Source organism: Odontesthes bonariensis, chromosome 16 (genome assembly GCF_027942865.1).
Source record: "Odontesthes bonariensis isolate fOdoBon6 chromosome 16, fOdoBon6.hap1, whole genome shotgun sequence".
Classification (NCBI taxonomy): domain Eukaryota; kingdom Metazoa; phylum Chordata; class Actinopteri; order Atheriniformes; family Atherinopsidae; genus Odontesthes; species Odontesthes bonariensis.
The window spans coordinates 34,990,657-35,007,337 of NC_134521.1; the positions used below are offsets into that span (position 1 = coordinate 34,990,657).

The 16,681-nt window shown below is 44.4% G+C and overlaps 1 protein-coding gene across 1 annotated transcript in view; it reads left to right on the forward strand.

The window, feature by feature from the left end:
• st6gal1 (ST6 beta-galactosamide alpha-2,6-sialyltranferase 1) overlaps positions 1–16,681 on the forward strand; it is a 51,953-nt gene that overhangs the window by 26,152 nt on the left and 9,120 nt on the right. Inside the window, exons 3-8 of the mRNA XM_075486949.1 lie at positions 7,353–7,559; positions 7,641–8,009; positions 8,092–8,356; positions 12,017–12,114; positions 12,507–12,608; positions 14,263–14,437. Coding sequence (XP_075343064.1) covers positions 7,353–7,559; positions 7,641–8,009; positions 8,092–8,356; positions 12,017–12,114; positions 12,507–12,608; positions 14,263–14,437 — 1,216 coding nt within the window. The remainder of the gene's footprint in view (positions 1–7,352; positions 7,560–7,640; positions 8,010–8,091; positions 8,357–12,016; positions 12,115–12,506; positions 12,609–14,262; positions 14,438–16,681) is intronic.

Here is a 16,681-nt window from a genome sequence, read left to right on the forward strand (position 1 = left end):
CGCCTCGGGTACACTGGAAAAAAATGCCCCTCCAAAAATAAGTAAAAAAACCACAAATAAAGACGTTTTTGCTTGAAATAAGCAAAATAAATCTGCGAATGGAACTAGTGAAAATCGGCTTGTCAAGATTTCTTGAAATGTGTTATTTAGGACTTTTGAGTTAAAAGTGATCTTGAAATTAGCTTAAAAACCTCTTCAAATGAAAAAAAAGCTTGTTTCATGTGAAATATGACTCAAAACGAGATGTTTTCAAGACTTTTTCACTTAACAAGATATTCAAGATGTATTGTATTACAGTTTTTCTCTATTGGTTTGGCTCATTTCTTGAAACAGAAATTACATTCTCAAAACTCTAAGATCATTTGGCATAACACTCTTATAGTTCAGCACAACACCATAGCTAACCTGCAAAAGCTCATATCTCTCCCAAAACTGTTCACCCATGCTTCAGACCTGATTTCTTTCCCATGAAAAGAGTCAGTGCCACCCAAATTGCAAAGATCTTTCTCAGTTGCCTAGGCTCATTTCTTGAAACAGACCGGACGTTTTCAACACTCTTTAGTACTTTTTGCAAAACTAAACTGAATGGTTCAGGACAACACCACGGTTCACCAGCAAAAGCTCATATCTCCCCCTAAACAGTTCAGCCATGTGTCAAAATGAAGTTTCTTTCTCATTCAAATAGTCAGTGCCCACAAAATGCATTGTCCTTTTGGCATTGTGTGAGCACTACAAGTCAAAATGTTTAGATGTTTTTTCACTATGGCATAGGACTACCTAACAGAATACAATAGTGTATGAAACTGAAGGAAAAAAGTTTCACAGTAAGAGTAGCCTCAAAGCACACACAATACACTCATACCAACCATTTTTATTCACACAAATACTGTGAAGTACGTAACTTCCATACAGTATAGTATTGTAGAAGGAAAAGAAAAATATACATAGCACACATATACTGTAATATAAACACAAACAAAAAAAACAAAATTATGTGGCCTACAGTACTGTAAATAAATCTGCAGCTTACAGAAAACACTATAGCAACACTTTACTGGTCGCTGTCGTCCCCCTCCCGCTCACCCTCCCCCGCCCCTCCCTCATGACCACTGTCCTCACCCTCCTGGCCGTCCAGACGTTGCTGTTTGTCTGGCCACAGATTCTCATCAACATCGCAACGTATATTTTACCTTGCAATGCAACGCGGGATGAAACGCCGTGCATGCCGCAACCATCCCTTACACTGATCTCCTGTAATGTCTAAACATGCAGCGTCCGTTGCATGGAGCAGGGATCTTTGGTCTTGAGCATGATGCTCATACACTCTCCACCTCCAAGCAGAGAAAAACTCCTCAATAGGATTAAGGAAAGGGGAATAAGGTGGGAGCAACTCCATCATCATTCTTGGATGCATAGTGAACCAAGCCCTGATGAGTGGACCACGATGGAAGTTGACATTGTCCCACACAATCACGTAGCGTGGTAGGTGAGACTCAAGAAGACCTCGCTCATATTCAGGGACCAAATTAGTATAAAGGTGGTCCAAGAAGAAGAGGAGCGTCTGTGTGTTGTATGGGCCAAGAGTGGGGATGTGAGTGGCCACACCATTCTCAGAAATGGCAGCACACATAGTTATATTGCCCCCTCGCTGGCCTGGAACATCCACCGTGGCCCGGTGGCCAATAATGTTGCAGCCACATCTTCGCCCCTTGGCCAGGTTGAAGCCGGCTTCATCTACAAACACGAGGATGTGAGGGGTCTCATTTGCTTCCAATCCCATTATTATCTGCAAAAGTTAGAGTAAAAAAATTACATGTGCCCATCTGTGCTTTTTAGCTGTTTTCACACACGGTTTTTATTTACTTCTTTTACTCTGTAAAGCACACTGAACTGCTTCTAAGCATGAAATCAATTACTCAATTACTGTCATGAATTTATCAAATGTTACATGAGATTCTATATGGTATTGATGGTATCATGTTCTTGACCCATTTTGACAATTGAACAGATTATTGTGCATGTGATGACTTATACAATGAAATCATGCTGAAATATTTTGGTAGAAGAACCATTAGACCAAGAATCAACTAATCAGTTCAGATCACCAAAATCTATTCACTTGGAAAATGTGCTAAATGTAGGTAAACTGTGCAAACTAGGCTACTTGTACATAATCTTTTGCAGAGATGCACTGAAACAATTGACACATGTATTAAGACAATTGCAATTTGATGAAAGCAATGAGAAATGCCATTCTGTTGTGAACAATTGCGAGGTGGTTTGGAGATTTGTCCATGTTATTTTGATAATGTAATTTCTGTTTCAAGAAATGGGCCAAACCAATAGAGAAAAACTGTAAAACAAGTCCCTATATCTGGCTGAAATGGTACTTGTTAGGCATTTGTGTCTTATATCAAGTGTAATGAGATACTCAATGAGACAAATATACTTGGTAAGATTTAGATTTTTTTCCAGTGAGCTAACCTAGTACTGCTGCATCAACTTTATAAGAACTCTGCTGCAGGATTGTGTTTGTGTCCCACATGGATTTATTTGATTCCTGCCCAGCACAAGCTCATCTAAACCCATTTGTTGTCCGTTAATCCTGCTCACTTGTGCATAAAGTGCTCTGATGCACTCTGACGCAGACCCTGCTCATCTCTTTTAAGCTCATCCAGGTCGAGGTTATGGTGGGAAAGTGGTCCAGGAGACCTTTCTGTGACTCCATCTCTGGGACATAAAGGGGCCTCCGAGCCAGATGGGATGTGTAATCCCTCCATCGTGTCCTGGGTCAGTTCCTGGGTCAGTTCCAGGGTCAGTTCCTGGGTCAGTTCCTGGGTCAGTTCCTGGGTCAGTTCCTGGGTCAGTTCCTGGGTCAGTTCCTGGGTCAGTTCCTGGGTCAGTTGCAGGGTCAGTTCCTGGGTCAGTTCCTGGGTCAGTTGCAGGGTCAGTTCCTGGGTCAGTTCCTGGGTCAGTTCCTGGGTCAGTTCCAGGGTCAGTTCCAGGGTCAGTTCCTGGGTCAGTTCCTGGGTCAGTTGCAGCAGGTCTGATGGAGGGATGAATCCTCCCCAGAGCCCGTCAGGAGATGAACGCCATCAGACTCTGATCCGCTTTACAATATAATCTGGAAAGAATCTGACTGCCAACAGGATGGCGACAGAAAAGGAACAAAAAGCGTGTCAATTGGTTCGTGTTCATGTAAAAACGATTGGCTCTTCCACTCCGAATTTAGGTCACACAATCCAGGGTCACGACCCAGTTTATTAAAATAATTTCATCTTGATGATATACTGAAGAATGTGCCGTATTACAATGAATTTAACTTTCAGGACAAACGTCCACATGAATAGAATCAGTAAACATGTGAATGTCTACAAGCTGCAGATGCAGCCACAACAACCCATAAATGTCGTTATCGTCACTTAAAGGGATTGTTCGCCTCTTTTGACATGAAGCTGTATGACATCCCATATCAGCAGCATCATTTATGAACATCTTCTTACCCCCTGCTGCGTCCTGTGAGCAGAGTTCCAGCCTCGTTTTGGTGTTGATGAAGGTAGTCCGGCTAGTTGGCTGGGGTTTAAAAAATAAAACGTTTTGCTTCTCAAAACAATATGTGTTCAAAAGAGTAATACATTTGCATCACAAAATCGTTCTCCAGGAAAAAGTCAGACCTCACAATCGCTTGGTGCTATTTTCGGTCTGCACGGTCTACACAACACTCAGTGATACGAAGGGAGAGAAAATAGCGCCAAGCGATTGTGAGGTCTGACTTTCTCCTGGAGAACGATTTTGTGATGCAAAACGAGGCTGGAACTCGGCTCACAGGACGCAGCAGGGGGTAAGAAAATGTTCATAAATGATGTTGCTGATATGTGATGTCATACAGCTTCATGTCAAAAGAGGCGAACTATCCCTTTAAAGTGGCAGCATTTGGCGTTTATGAAAAACATCCATACAATCCATAACAATTCATATCAACCTGCATCAAACTTCCCAGTGGAGTCACTTTTCTGCAGGTTAAAGCTCAGCCAGGGTTTTACTGCGAGGGTTTGATTGGACCACAGTAACAGAAATAAATATTATATTATATTATATTATATTATATATATGAAATATTATAACAACATGTCTGAAATATCATCAGAGCAGAAGCTGCAGCTCAAACAGTTTCAACAGTTTTCTTTCACAGAATAGATTTTAAAAGCCTGCTGATGGTTTCCATCTGTGATATGTTCAGAGAATATAAAGCCAGCAGAGCTCTTAGATCCAAGGACTCAGGTCAGCTGGTCCAGTCCAGAGTCCAGACTAAACATGGAGAAGCAGCATTTAGCTGTTATGCTGCAAACAAGTGGAACAAACTGCCAGTGGAGATTAAACTTTCACCAAATGGAGACATTTTTAAATCCAGGTTAAAAACATTTCTGTTCTCATGTGTCTATGCATGAAATCTGCACGATATCTTTGAATTTATTTGCACTGTTGCTTGTTTTTAAATTCATTTAAATTATTTTATTTGTTTCTCTTTATATTCTTTATAGACGCAGTGTACAGGAGGGGCCAGAGCCGTCTCTTTTTCCTGAGACGGCTCAGCTCCTTCAATGTCTGCAGTGATATGATGTGCATGTTTTATCACACTATCATTGAGAGTGCACTGTTCTATGCTGCTGTCTGCTGGGGGAGTTGCACTACAGACAGAAACTGTAGGCGTCTGGACAAACTGGTGAAAAAGGCTGGTTTGTTGTAGGCAGAAGGCTGGACCCTCTCAGTGCTGTGGTGGAGAAACGGATGAGGAGGAAGTTAGATTCTGTGATGGAGAATAATAAACATCCTCTCCACAGCATCCTGCAGGACAGAGGAGCAGTGAGAGGCTCATCTCTCTGAGACTGAGAGGTTCAGGAGGTCCTTTGTTCCCACAGCAGCACAGCATCAGGAGGTCATTCACACATGACACCGACACCTTCAGCCGCCACCAGGTGGATGGAAAGATGTTTGAGAGGTGTTAATATTTCAGATGAATTCGAGTTCTGCTTCTCAGAGTTAGAATCCTGAGTCACGCCCATCACACCGATCTAAATCATCTCCAGAAACATTTATATCTTCTTAATAAGTCTTTTTATTCTGGTGTTGGCACCTGAATACAGCATCCTCATCTTTTTCACTAAAATGTGAAGATAAAGATGGTTCAAACAAGCACAGAAACCATCTCTCATGCACCAGGTGGCGTAAAACGTGGCCCTGAGTTCATACTTTCTCCCTCTGTGGTCACTGCATGATTCTGGCTGCTGTTATCTTTCACTCATGAGACTGAAACGGATGTGAAACTTCGATAAAAAGGTTGATCTTATCTTATAAATGTGACCGACGGCTGGGTCAAAGATGGCCGATGAAGATGTTGCTTCCTTTCCTCTCTATTTAGCCGTTTATTTCCCTTTCTTCCTCCTCTTCCTCCTCTTCTCTGCTCTTTCTCCCTGATTTCACCCGTCATCCAGGGCAGTGATGGCGCCCTCGTTTCTCTGGTCTCTGCTCACTCCATCAGACTCTGTAGTAACCATCATTATTACAAGTGGAAGTGGGTGATCATATTCACCTGGAACACAAAGGAAATGATCAGTATTGTCATTAAGTTCATTTTTAAACTAAAGAATGGCCACAAGTTTCATGTAAATGTTAACTATAAAAACAGCTTTTTCTGTTTTTTCTGTGTCGTATAATCAGTCTTTGTGACTGAAAGGGTGATAAAAACAAACATAACTTTAAATATTGTGAGATTATTCACATTCTTTTGCTTTTCCTGAAAGTATCAGCTTCACGAAGTCGGTGTTTCTGATGTTTTAGAGAGATTTAAGCTTCAGTGTTGAACATCTAGCAGCTGGAAAGATCTTTTTTTCCAATTAAAAATGGGACTTTCTGACATCTTGCGATAGAAGTTTTTGTCTTATTCGATGTCTTAATTTGTTATAGAATGCATGGACATGACAGGAAGTAGAAATAAGAGATAAAACTGAGCTTTGCAGATGTTACCATTCAGCTGTTAAAGGATGGAAATATTGGAGTGCCACCAAAGAAAATAGTGTTTTACTTCTGCTGGTAACTCTGGAAACGTTTTTTACATGTGTTATGATGCGTAACCGTGGCAACGGGGAAGTTTTTAGCATGTAATGCTAAGAATAATATCAGGAATAAGACCTCAGATCCAGATGAGTTGAAGAGGAGACGTCCAGGATGCAGAGCAGGAACAAAATGGAGGAAAAGGAGGAGGAAGTTTAAACCATTTCTTTAATGATCATCAGGGGAAATGTGAGCTCACTGCTCAGCTTTAAGACTATCCGGGCAGACAGAGACTGCAGACTGAGCGGTAACAGGAAAGGAGGAGGATCACAGAGCTGGTTAACAACAGATGCTGTAATCCTGGACCTGGCTGCAGGGACAGCTCTAACAGCTCTCTGCTCAGCTTTAATACTATCCGGACTATATTGCATTGAAATGAAAATTGAAAAGTTAATTTGCAGTAAAATACTTATTTCTAGGCAGAATCAGGCTTCCGTACCTTCAACATCTCACCGAGTTATTCTTGGATAATTTTCTCTTATTTGTTAAAAAAACAAACATTCCGGCTTCTGATTCATGGAAAAATAATCACACTTTATGGTTTTAAATCCCTTCCTCTGTTCAGCAGCGGTACATTCGACCTGCGGACGCAGAAATTTAATCAGATATCTGGATAAATATTTTGTAAAATGTGTTTAAAGAGCTAATTAAATAAGCTAACACGTGTTAGAGTTTGTGGTTTTGGGTTGATTTCCCTGTTATGTTCCGTTTTCTTGTTCATGTTCTTAGTGTTTTTGCTTTTGTTTTTTATTTATTTATAACCTTAGTCTTGTCTTGCCTCGGTTCTGTGCACCTGCTTCTGTCTCAGTCCTGATCACAGTTTAGTTTTTAATTTCACATCCTCTTTCATTTTTGGCCTCAGCTCCACCCGTAATCAGTCAGCCGCAGTCCTTTGCTCCATCAGTCTCGTCTGTATTTCAGCTCTGTGGTCTTACCACTCAGTTTGTTTCCCGTCTCTAAGGTATCTTCTGCTTAGTTCTGTCTTTCTTTGTTTTTTGGGTTCAGTTTCTGTTTCAATAAAACCTTCAGATAAGTTTCCGTCTCCTGTTCTGCTTTTGGGTCTTTTCTACATTTAGTTTCGTCTCTTTTCAGAATAAAATGGAAAAACACACCGTCTCGCCGTCCTATAAAACAGCTGCTTTGGAGGATTCCTTTGTTGAGTTGGCATCAAACTAGAAAAAAGTTAAGCTTTTGCAACCAGTTCTGATTGGCTGCCGTCACACGGCGTGTTCCCTCTGCAGATTCCCGGGGCGGCGATGGACAGAGTCAGCCTGCTGTGGCGTCTGAGGCGTCGGGCTCGCCGTGGCGCCGTCTGCATGACCTTCTTCTGTATCTGTATGGCCCTGCTTTACGCCATCTGCGCCGAAAACAGCGTGCCCGTCACCGACGCCATCTTCGGCGTCCGAGCACGAACCAGAGCTCAGCCTCGCACGCACTCCGTCATCAAGGTCTGCCGCCGCGTGTCACTGTGGTCACTCTGTAACTCAGTCGGTCATGTGGCCTGATCTTCATCCCTCTGACCCCCTCAGGTGCTGCGGAGCGGAGCCAAACCTGTGTTCGTCGACCCCCTGAAGCTCCCGGGGGTCGTTCCAGGTGACCCTCACCGCCCGATCCCCGTCCTCTCCTCGCCAAACCACACCAACGAGGTCGGGGACTCGCCATCGAAGCGAAAGACGAGGGCGCAGGAGCCCTCCGGTTTCTTCAGCCACCTGCTGCCGCGCCCCTTCACACGGGCGCTGGAGACGCTGTTCGGGGGCCGGCGGCGCGGCGAGCTGAGCGGCAAAGGCGGGGACGCGGAGTTCTTCGGGCCTCACGGGCCTCTGGGAGAAGTGTGGAACGACGAGATGTCCAGCAGCATGCTGGGAAGCCGACTGAAGAAGGTGGTGCAGAACTACCAGGTGAAAGTCGTGTGTGTTCATTGGTTCCTGACCGGAAACGTCTCGTTTCTCGGCGCTGATTCTCTCGTGTGCTTTCCATTAGGCCATGAATAAATACGGAGTCAAGTTGTCCGGGCCCGGCGGCGTCTCCAGCAGGCCGAAGCTGAGCGCCCCCGAGCTTCTCTGCCAGCTTAAGAACGAGGTGGAAGTCGCCACTTTGACCTCGGACCTGCAGCCCTTCTCGGTGCAGCCGTGGGCGTCTCAGCTGCCGCCAGATCAGCTGACCTCTGACCTCGGGCCGTACAAGAGCTGCGCCGTGGTGTCGTCAGCCGGGTCGCTCCGGAACGCCGGACTCGGCAAAGAGATAGGTGAGAGATTTTTATTCATGGATATTAAAGAAAATAGTGCACAAACAGGTCTGAAATGTAAGAAAATGATGCGTTGTTTCTGATATGTGTTTTCACTCTCAGTGTGGAGGTTTGAGACGTGTTTGTCCTCAGAAAAATTACAGAAAAAACAGCGTTCTGGAAGATTCTACAGGCAGGATTTGGTGTAAGTTGGGAGTTCTGGCTCACCGCTTTGGGCCAAACTCCATCAGAGAATCATCAATAAGTTTAGCTAATGTTTCTCAGGAAGAGACCAGAAAAAGATCAGGAAAAGTTTTGGACATGTTTACGAAAAGATCAGAAAAGACCAGAAAAAGATCAGCAAAAGACCAGCAAAAGACCAGGAAAAGACCAGGGGCCTCATGTACAAAGCGTGCGTACGCACAAAATAGTGGCGTACGCACCTTTTCACGTCAACGATCAGATGTATCAAGAGCGAAATGACCGTGGAAATGTGCGGTGCCTCACGGCAGCTTCAGGGCTGGCGTACGCACTTTTCTACAGCTGCTGATTCTTTGGCGACACCTAAGGTGATGTTGGGAAACTGTTATAATAAATAAATGTGAAAACAATTAGTCCTCAGACAGTGATGTGCACATTTGAGATACATGAACAATTAATACTGATAAACAATTAACACACCCATGTGTCTGCAATTACAAGAGTGGCTATAAAAGCAGCGCAAAGTGGTGCAATGCATACCATTAAAAACAATGGCTGCTTTAGCAGTATTAGATGACTTTGCAAATGGTGCAATTCGAAGAGAGCGTGTGTTCAGAGACAGAGAGGATTAGCTGGCACATGATGGCGACTGAGTTTTGAGGGAAATCCTCCTGGAACTGTGCGCAGAGCTGCGGCCGGCGTTGGAGCGCAACACAGCGAGGAGCCATGCGCTGCCTGTGCCCTCAGGTGATGTGCACACTGGGGTTCCAACCGGAGCATTCCAGAGGGAGCTGGCCAACCGATTGGGACTGTGCCAGTCTACCCTGAGCCGAGCCATGCCAGCCGCGTGGGACAGAATTATCCGCACCTCAGCCACGTATATCAAATTCCCACAATGCAGTTGAACAGGCCAACATTAAAGCTCAATTTGAAGCGAGAGCCGGTTTTGTAATCGGAGCTATCGACTGCAGACACAATGCTATAAAAGCGCCATCACATGATGAATTTGTGTGTTAACAGGGAACATTTTCATTCGATCGATGTACAGATCATATGTGACGCGTAAATGCAATTAACCAACATTGTGGCGAGGTGGCCTGGTTCAACGCACGATTCATACATTCTGAGTAACAGCATCGTTGGGAACAGACATACAGGGTGGCACTGTGCGTGATGGCTGGCTTCTTGGTGAGTAACTTTATTCGTGTAATTGTCCTAATATTATTCCCCATGACGCGCATTAAGTATGTGCGCCCCCAATTTCTATCCCGTCTTCACAGCATCATAGTCGGTTGTTAAAGTTAGTTTCTTGCTGTTTTTTGCTGGTTAAACTTCAGCTTAAGATCTTTCTAACAAGCCTCTGATCGTCTCTGTGGGCAAAGAGCAGTGTCAACCATTGTTGCCCATAGTCGGCGGTGGGCAGCCACGCATCCACCTTAATGTCGGACCACTTCTTCTTCACCTCCACCTTAATGTTGGACCACTTCTTCTTCACCTCTGCTTGTGTGGCTTCTCAGACCCCACAGCATTGACAGCCTCAGGCTCTCCCACCCACTCCTCTTGTGTTTGCTGCTTATGCCGGAGGACAGCGTGTCAAAGAACACATTTTTGCGCGCTTCCACTTCAGAAAGTAGCACCTCCATCTCGCTTTCCGTAACGTTCTTCTTTTTTCCCGTCTTATTCAGTCTTTTTTCTTTATTTTCTGACCGTACACAGAGGAGAATAGCAGGTGCAGGGCTCATTTAAATATGATTTGAGTATTTAAGTAGGGGCGTGGACAGGGAGGAGTCGGGTGCTCCGACATGTGCGCTCAATTCCACGTTGATTGGGATGTACAAACGAAATGTGCTTGGATTGATGCGTGCGCAAAGATTCATACATCCGACGTTGGAGGTCATTTGGGTTTGAGCGTACGCCATGTTTCAGTAGGAAATCCACGCAAGTCTTTGTACATTAGGCCCCAGGAAAAGATCAGGAAAAGACCAGGAAATGTTCAGGAAAAGACCAGGAAATGTTCAGGAAAAGATCAGGAAAAGATCAGGAAAAGATCAGGAAAAGACCAGGAAATGTTCAGGAAAAGACCAGGAAATGTTCAGGAAAAGATCAGGAAAAAAACAGAAAAAAACCAGGAAAAGATCAAATGTTTCTCAGAGTCAGACTGTAAAGAACTTTGGTCTTTCAGCATCTACAGAGCAGAATATTGTGCAAAGATTCAGGGAGTCTGGGGAAACCTCAGCGTGGAAAGGCCAAGGACAGAAAGCCCTGCTGGATGAGCTGGGAGCCCTCAGGCAGCACTGCAGGAGAAACCGTCATCACGCCACCATGATCCATACGGCCACATAGGCTCAGGAGGAGCTGGGAGAACCATTTCCACTCAACACGGTCCACGGCAGCATCCAGAAATGTGAGCTGAAGCTGCACCACACCAGGAGGAAGCCATATATCAGCTCTGTGCAGGAACACGGCCCAGCTCTGTGGACACCAGCTGGTCTCAGATGGACAGAAAGACAGTGGACACGTGTTCTGTGGGCATATGAGTCCACGTTTCAGCTGCTTCTGGGGAAAACTGCTGAGAAAGAGAAAGGTTTAAAGCCAGCGTCTGTGATGGTGTGGGGGGGCATCAGGGTCCATGGCAGGGAGGGCTTCATCTGTGTGAAGGTGTGGGGGGGCATCAGGGTCCATGGCAGGGAGGGCTTCATCTGTGTGAAGGTGCCCCTGATGCAGAGCTGGATGTTGGAGTTCTGGAGAGACAGATGCTGCCATCCAGGTGACGTCTTTTCAACCGACTGCTGAGCAGCTGAAACCTGGGATTCAGCAGGAATGGACCCAGATTCCTCTGAAAATCTCAGTTCTCAAAGCGTTAAAAAGAGTCGTTAAAGGAAGCTGATGGAACAGCTTCCACTGAGTGTTGATGCTTCAGATTCTGGATCTGCTTTCATCTTTTTAGGAGGACATTGAAAATGATTTCTTTGAACTTGTTTTAAAAAAAGGTTCAAAGTTTTGTTGCATTTTAGAATCTTTTCTGTTTGTATTCAGCCGTTATCTGAATATTCTCGCCTTGAATGCATGATGGAGCCGTGGTGCGTGCAGCAGCCCCCCCCCCCCCCCCCGCGTCTCTTCGTGCTCTGTATAATCGTATGCACGCTGCTGCTTATTATTTTCCAATGACTGTGCAACACCTGCTGTGTGCTTTGTTGTTCCAACACTCGTGTTCTCATGGGAATGAACACCTGCTGTCAGCCCATGTGGAGACGACCCGGAGGGCTGATTTTAGACTGAAAACAGAGCAACCTGAAGGACATTAGTCGCTTCACAAAGTGACCTTTCAGACTGTTTCCTCCACGTTAGAATTAGAATTTTTCTATAAAAATGACATCAAACACTTGGTTTCTTTGTTCCTGTTTTAGTTCTTTTTATAGAAACAGAACATGTTCTCCATCAGTAACTCGGACTAACGGCTTCCTTTCATCCACCCTGCAGACTCCCATGATGCAGTGCTGCGCTTCAACGCCGCTCCCACCAGCGGCTTCGAGAAAGACGTGGGGTCCAAAACTACAGTCCGCCTCATCAACTCGCAGGTGAGCGACTGATGTCGTCTTAGTCGTTCACCACAGAAATCTAAATCTAAATCAAATCTAAAGATCCCATCCGCTGAGCCTCAGTGCAGTTTATGGGATATGAAACAAAAAAGCTAGTAAATCCTCGTATTTAAGCAAAGCACACAATCAGAAGTTTAAACTTTATTATTTAGACTCTTAAGAACTCTTTGAAAAGTGCTCAGTTTCTGCTCATCGAGGCTTTGAGATCAGATATTCTGCACGTTGTGTGCTGGTGTAACATCCGCATCTGTGGCGATATAACCAGGTTAGTTTGTCTCCTAACTCGCCTTAAAGCTGATTGGACGGTTGGAAGGTTTGCAGCCGGTTTGATCTGCTGTGGCTTTAGAATGAATCTTTAACTTGTGCTGCAGGTGATGGCGTCCGATGACCACCGCTTCCTGTCCAGCTCTCTGTACAGCTCAGGTGTCCTGGTGGCGTGGGACCCCGCCCCCTTTTCCTCTAACCTCACTCAGGTGATGACACTGCTCCACAGAGTTTTCTTTTTCTTTTCTTTTCTGCGTTCTCAGTTAGTATTTTCATCCCTTCTGCTTTTACCCCTAAACATCCCGAGTTGCCCTGATCATTCACTCTGTGTTTACTTCCTAGTTTTGCTCCTTGATCCTTGCTTTTTCTTCATCAAGTGTAATATCATCAGTTTTTTTCTCGTTAAATACACATTTGAACAGCTCAGCCGCATTTTCTGTTTCTTTTAATAAAGAAGTTCTCAGAATCACAGCTAAATGAGCTCTGAGACGCTCATTTAGCGTCTCAGAGCGTCATGCAATGGGACCTGAGTCCCATTGCATGCTTTTACATGTTTTTATTAGGGCTGGGCGAGTTAAGAAGTTATTATTGCGTTAACTCGTTAATTATTTAACGCTGATAAAAATTTTATCGCACATTAACGCAGGTTTTATTTTTTTATTTGAAAAAAAATAAATTTTTGGGTGACTTGTGCCTTTAATGGAAAGTTCAGAGAGACAGGAAGCAAGGGGCAGAGAGAGGGGGAACAACATGCAGCACAGGGCCGTCCGACTCGAACCGGGGCCAGCTGCAGGACTATAGGCTCTTGTACTCTTGTTTTATTATTTATTTTATTATTGTAAAAGTCTGTTGCTGTCTGCTGCAGAACCGGAAAAGAAAGTAATCGGCGGCTCTACCAAACATGGAGAAGGGTACGGAACTTTTACTCGGCCATTTTCATTTTAAAGTTCTTCCAGATGGCGGAGTCGACAGAACCAAAGTCATCTGTAAACTCTGCCAAGTTGAATTGTCTTCTCAGCTTAGTAGTTCCAGTCTAAAATATCACTTAAAGGCAAAACACACAACTGATAGCAGCAAGTCATTCAAGGAAACAGACAGTGGAGCGAGGCTTCTACATAAAAACTACAGAAAGATGCTGATGTTAAAAGTGTGTTTGCACAACAAATGTTATGGCACTTTCATTCATATGGCAGCACATTTAAAATAAAACTAAATGCTAAAGGCTATACACTACTTTTGGATTCCTTTTTGGATTTTGCGTACAAATGTGATTAATCGTGATTAATCAGGGAAATCATGTGATTAATTAGATTAAACATTTTAATCGCTGCCCAGCCCTGGTTTTTATAGCTTACGTACAGTCATGAAAGCATGCGTTATCGCCTTAAACATCACCCCAACGCTGAAAAACAAAAAGAGAACAGCGTGTGTGGGTTTTTTTCATGCAGAAGGAACTGGTTTTCATTTTTTTTACTCTCACATCGCAAAGGCAGGATTTCCTTTTTAGGCAGTTTGTGCTCTGGGAGATAAGAGCGTGCACGTTAAAAACAGAAGAATCGAGTGCTCCGTTTGTTCTTCTCAGAGCGCGGTGCTTTGTTTTCGCTTCAGAGAAATCGGCCCTTTAATCTCTGCTTGTGCTTCCTTTTTCTGTCTTTTTCTGGGCTTTTTATGCCTTTAATGTTAGGACAGTTTGAGAGTGACAGGAAGCAGGGGGCAGAGAGAGGGGAAAGACACGCAGCAGTGAGGACTGTAGCCTCTGTACATGGGGCGGCTGCTTAACCCACTACGCCACCGACCGCCCCCCTTTTTCTGTCTTTACCCAAAGTTTAGTTTCTGATGATATTTCCACCTTTTCCTCCGCAGTGGTACAACAGAACAGATTATCCCATCTTCACCCAGTACCAGAGGTACAGGAGGCTTCACCCGCAGCAGCCTTTCTACATCCTGCATCCTCGCTTTGAGTGGCAGGTCTGGCAGCGAATACAAGACAACATGGCCGAGCCCATCCAGAAGAACCCGCCCTCCTCCGGCCTCCTCGGTACCTACGTCACTTTCTTATAGATAAGAAAAGGCTTCTCTTAATAGAGACCACAAGGTGTTAGAAATGTAAATCTGATAAAGAATTGTCCAACAGTAACACACTGTTAAACTGGTCTGGATCCATCTTATCCACTTATCTGAGTTTGGGTCGGGGGGCCGGGAGAGAAACCCAGATATCCCTCTCCCAGGGACACTGGCGTTCCCACGCCAACAGGGATGTAACATTTTTCTAGCGAGTTCAAGGTCTGACCCGCGGGGTTATTCCCAGTTGGATGTGACTGGAAAAACCTCCAAAGGGAGGCGACCAGCTGACTCCTTTCCAGCTCCCTCCGGATGGTGGAGCCGATCTAAACATGCTATAAAGAAGAGCTGTGAAACAGCCCAGGAGCTCAAAGGTGGTTGGAAGCTGTGTGGAACTTTCTGGTTTCCAGTCTAATATTTTCATGTTGAACACCTCCATAAGGAACTTTACTTAGAGAGAGAGAACAGACAACTAGAAGTCCAGCAAATCTGATGGCGCATCGATAAATAATGCAACATCATTTTTCATCTAAAGAAGGCAGCAGGTTGGGTTTTAAAAGTAGGAAAAAGGACCTTCGGAGGTGGATTCGTTAACTTCTTTTTTTGGACAAACTAAGACTTAAAGGGATAGTTTGCCTCTTTTGACATGAAGCTGTATGACATCCCATATCAGCAACATCATTTATGAACATTTTCTTACCCCCTGCTGCGTCCTGTGAGCAGAGTTCCAGCCTCGTTTTGGTGTTGATGAAGGTAGTCCGGCTAGTTGGCTGGGGTTTAAAAAATAAAGCGTTTTGCTTCTCAAAACAATATGCGTTCAAAAGAGTAATACATTTGCATCACAAAATGGTTATCCAGGAAAAAGTCAGACCTCACAATCGCTTGGCCCTATTTTCTCTCCCTTCGTATCACTGCCCAGCCAACTAGACAATTTTGTGATGCAAATGTATTACTCTGTTGAACGTTGTTCAGCAAACTTGATTGGAATAACAGTGGACTATTTTAGGAAACTCCTACGACAGGTCTGGATCACTCGTAAATTCTGTTCGTACCTGAAAGAAAACGTAAAATCAGAGATGGGGACTCGAGTCACCGTGACTTGGATGCGAGTCGACTCGAGTCGCTGTTTTGATGACTTGTAACTTGGTAAGGGTGGGTTAGGGTTAGGGGTTAGGGTTAGAGTTAAAGATTCAGCACTTGACTTGACTTGAGACACGATGACTTGAATGACTTGAGTGTTATTCAGTTCATTTTTTCAGTTTGAATATAAAATTAATAAATAAATTTAAAAAATAATATCGATTACCCGGTAGGAGCGCAGGCTGAGAATGGCGTTATGATTGGATCACTACCCTGTCAATCAGTCATGCCCTCTCTGCATACCTTAAGTGTTTATTAGAGAGAATAAACTCATATCAGATATGCATCAACATGTCAGCGGGAGGGGGACCGAGAGTCATTGTCTTCGGCTTTCGTAATTACCATTTTGATGGCAAAAGACGAACAGCACAGTGCAAGACATGCGGCATCAACATCTCAGACAGCCAGACGACAACTTCGAACTTTGTTCGTCATTTGAAGATCTATTCTAACCAGTAAGTGCTTGTCATATTAGCTAATATTATCATGTTAGCCTAGTCGGTAGTTAGCTAACGTTAGCTTGATATGATACGGGGTGGACAGGTTGGACACATTGGCCAATGATGTTTACTGACAGTTACTTATATCTTGTCTTTTCACTTAAGATGAGATTCTGCAGGTAGTGGTGCAACGGATCATCATTGATCTGTGATCCGTTCGGATCAATTATTTCGGTTCGGCACACACATGATCCGCGGATTGATTTATGAAAAAAAAAATTGTGCGCATGTTCAGTCCTCACACAGCCGTTATACTAGTGCTACGTCTGTTTCCATATACTCGCGCTGCCACACAAACCTGTCGCCTAGGTTACCACACAGACATAACACGTAGCTGACATAGCGATAGCTAACATAAAAAAAAAACCTAAAGTCCGATTTATGCCCTACGGAACCGGACGAAATTCGTCTGTCCGGTCCATGCGTTGCTCCCGGAGCTTCTGTTTATGCCTCCGTCCGTATTGCGCACGTCCGTAAGAAATCCTCTAGAGGGCGGTATATATTGAGTCATTGTCGGCCGCGGGTTTGAGAAACATGGCGTCAATTGAGGAAGTTGCAGTCATACAAATGTATATACCCCC